Raw genomic sequence first — 980 nt, 5'->3', positions numbered from 1 at the left:
ACCCTGGCAGACTGTGGATTCCAGTTGGACACCGCCCAGGCCACCAGCTGGGTCTTGGCCGAGAGGTTGAGCGGTGGGTGGGCAGGCTGGCCGGACCACGGCTCCAGCCAGCCGTAGGGTGTGAAGATGTCGGAGTCGCGGCGGTAGGACATGGTGAGGTTGAAGTATCCGTCCAGGGCTTGCAGTTTCCAGCAGTGGCTGGGGGACTCCATGCTGAACCAGACCCAGCGCTGCCCTGGTGGCCTGGTGCGGGGCGGGAGCCGGGCACTGGGGTTTTGCATAATGTCCCAGTGGTGCACGATGACCGCGTCTGCCTGTGGGTACACCTGGCGGTTGGCAGTGATGTGGCAGTCAGCCGTGCCGGGCACCATCTCTGAGCAGCGGGACAGAGCCACGGGTTTGTTAAAAGGCCACGTCCACAGCAGGATCAGGAGGGTGGGGCGGGCGGGGGTCCCCGTGCTGTCCTGGCAGTGGGACCTATTGGGAGCCCCAGTGACAGGTTTCACTGCCATGAGGGACCCAGTGGCATCATCTCGGTACACACGCAGGTAGGAGAAGAAACACACAGCCACCAGCAGCTGAAACAGCAGCCCGGCCAGACAGTGGCGCCACGGCCATCGTGGCTTGGCGGGGCCCAGGAGTTCCATGGGTCAGAGGAGCTGGAAGAGATGAGAGAGGAGTGAGGGTCATTGGTGACAATGGCCTGCTTATCAAAGCTCCCAGCCGTGAGTCCTTAGAGGAGCTGCCATTATTCCCATTTCAGAGATGAGAAAACCGAGACCAAGTGACTCACAGCAAAAATCAGCACAGCTGGTGTCTGAACAAAGGGAGCTTGTCCCAGAGTCCACTTCCTCCCACCCATTAGACAAGCCCTTTCCCGGCATCCCCGAAGTCTTCTCCAGGCTAGTAAAATACATACGCCCTGGAGGCAGGGGACAAGGCATAGCTGTTCATCATTGCTCTCTGTGTCCCTGGGGCAA

The 980-nt window shown here is 60.4% G+C and overlaps 1 protein-coding gene across 1 annotated transcript; it reads right to left on the bottom strand.

The window, feature by feature from the left end:
* Positions 1 to 8: 8 nt before the first annotated feature.
* On the bottom strand, positions 9 to 650 carry LOC116548330 (alpha-(1,3)-fucosyltransferase 5-like; the record flags this gene model as incomplete). Its single annotated transcript, XM_032273842.1, has 1 exon — positions 9 to 650. A coding segment is annotated over exon 1 (639 nt), but the record flags the coding sequence as incomplete, so codon positions are not given.
* Positions 651 to 980: the final 330 nt, after the last annotated feature.

The sequence above is a fragment of the Sapajus apella genome, unplaced genomic scaffold (assembly GCF_009761245.1).
Source record: "Sapajus apella isolate SASKATOON/1434 unplaced genomic scaffold, GSC_monkey_1.0 scaffold9982, whole genome shotgun sequence".
Lineage (NCBI taxonomy): Eukaryota > Metazoa > Chordata > Mammalia > Primates > Cebidae > Sapajus > Sapajus apella.
Note: the sequence above shows the minus strand (reverse complement) of the source record. Positions and strands in the feature narration are given on the sequence as shown.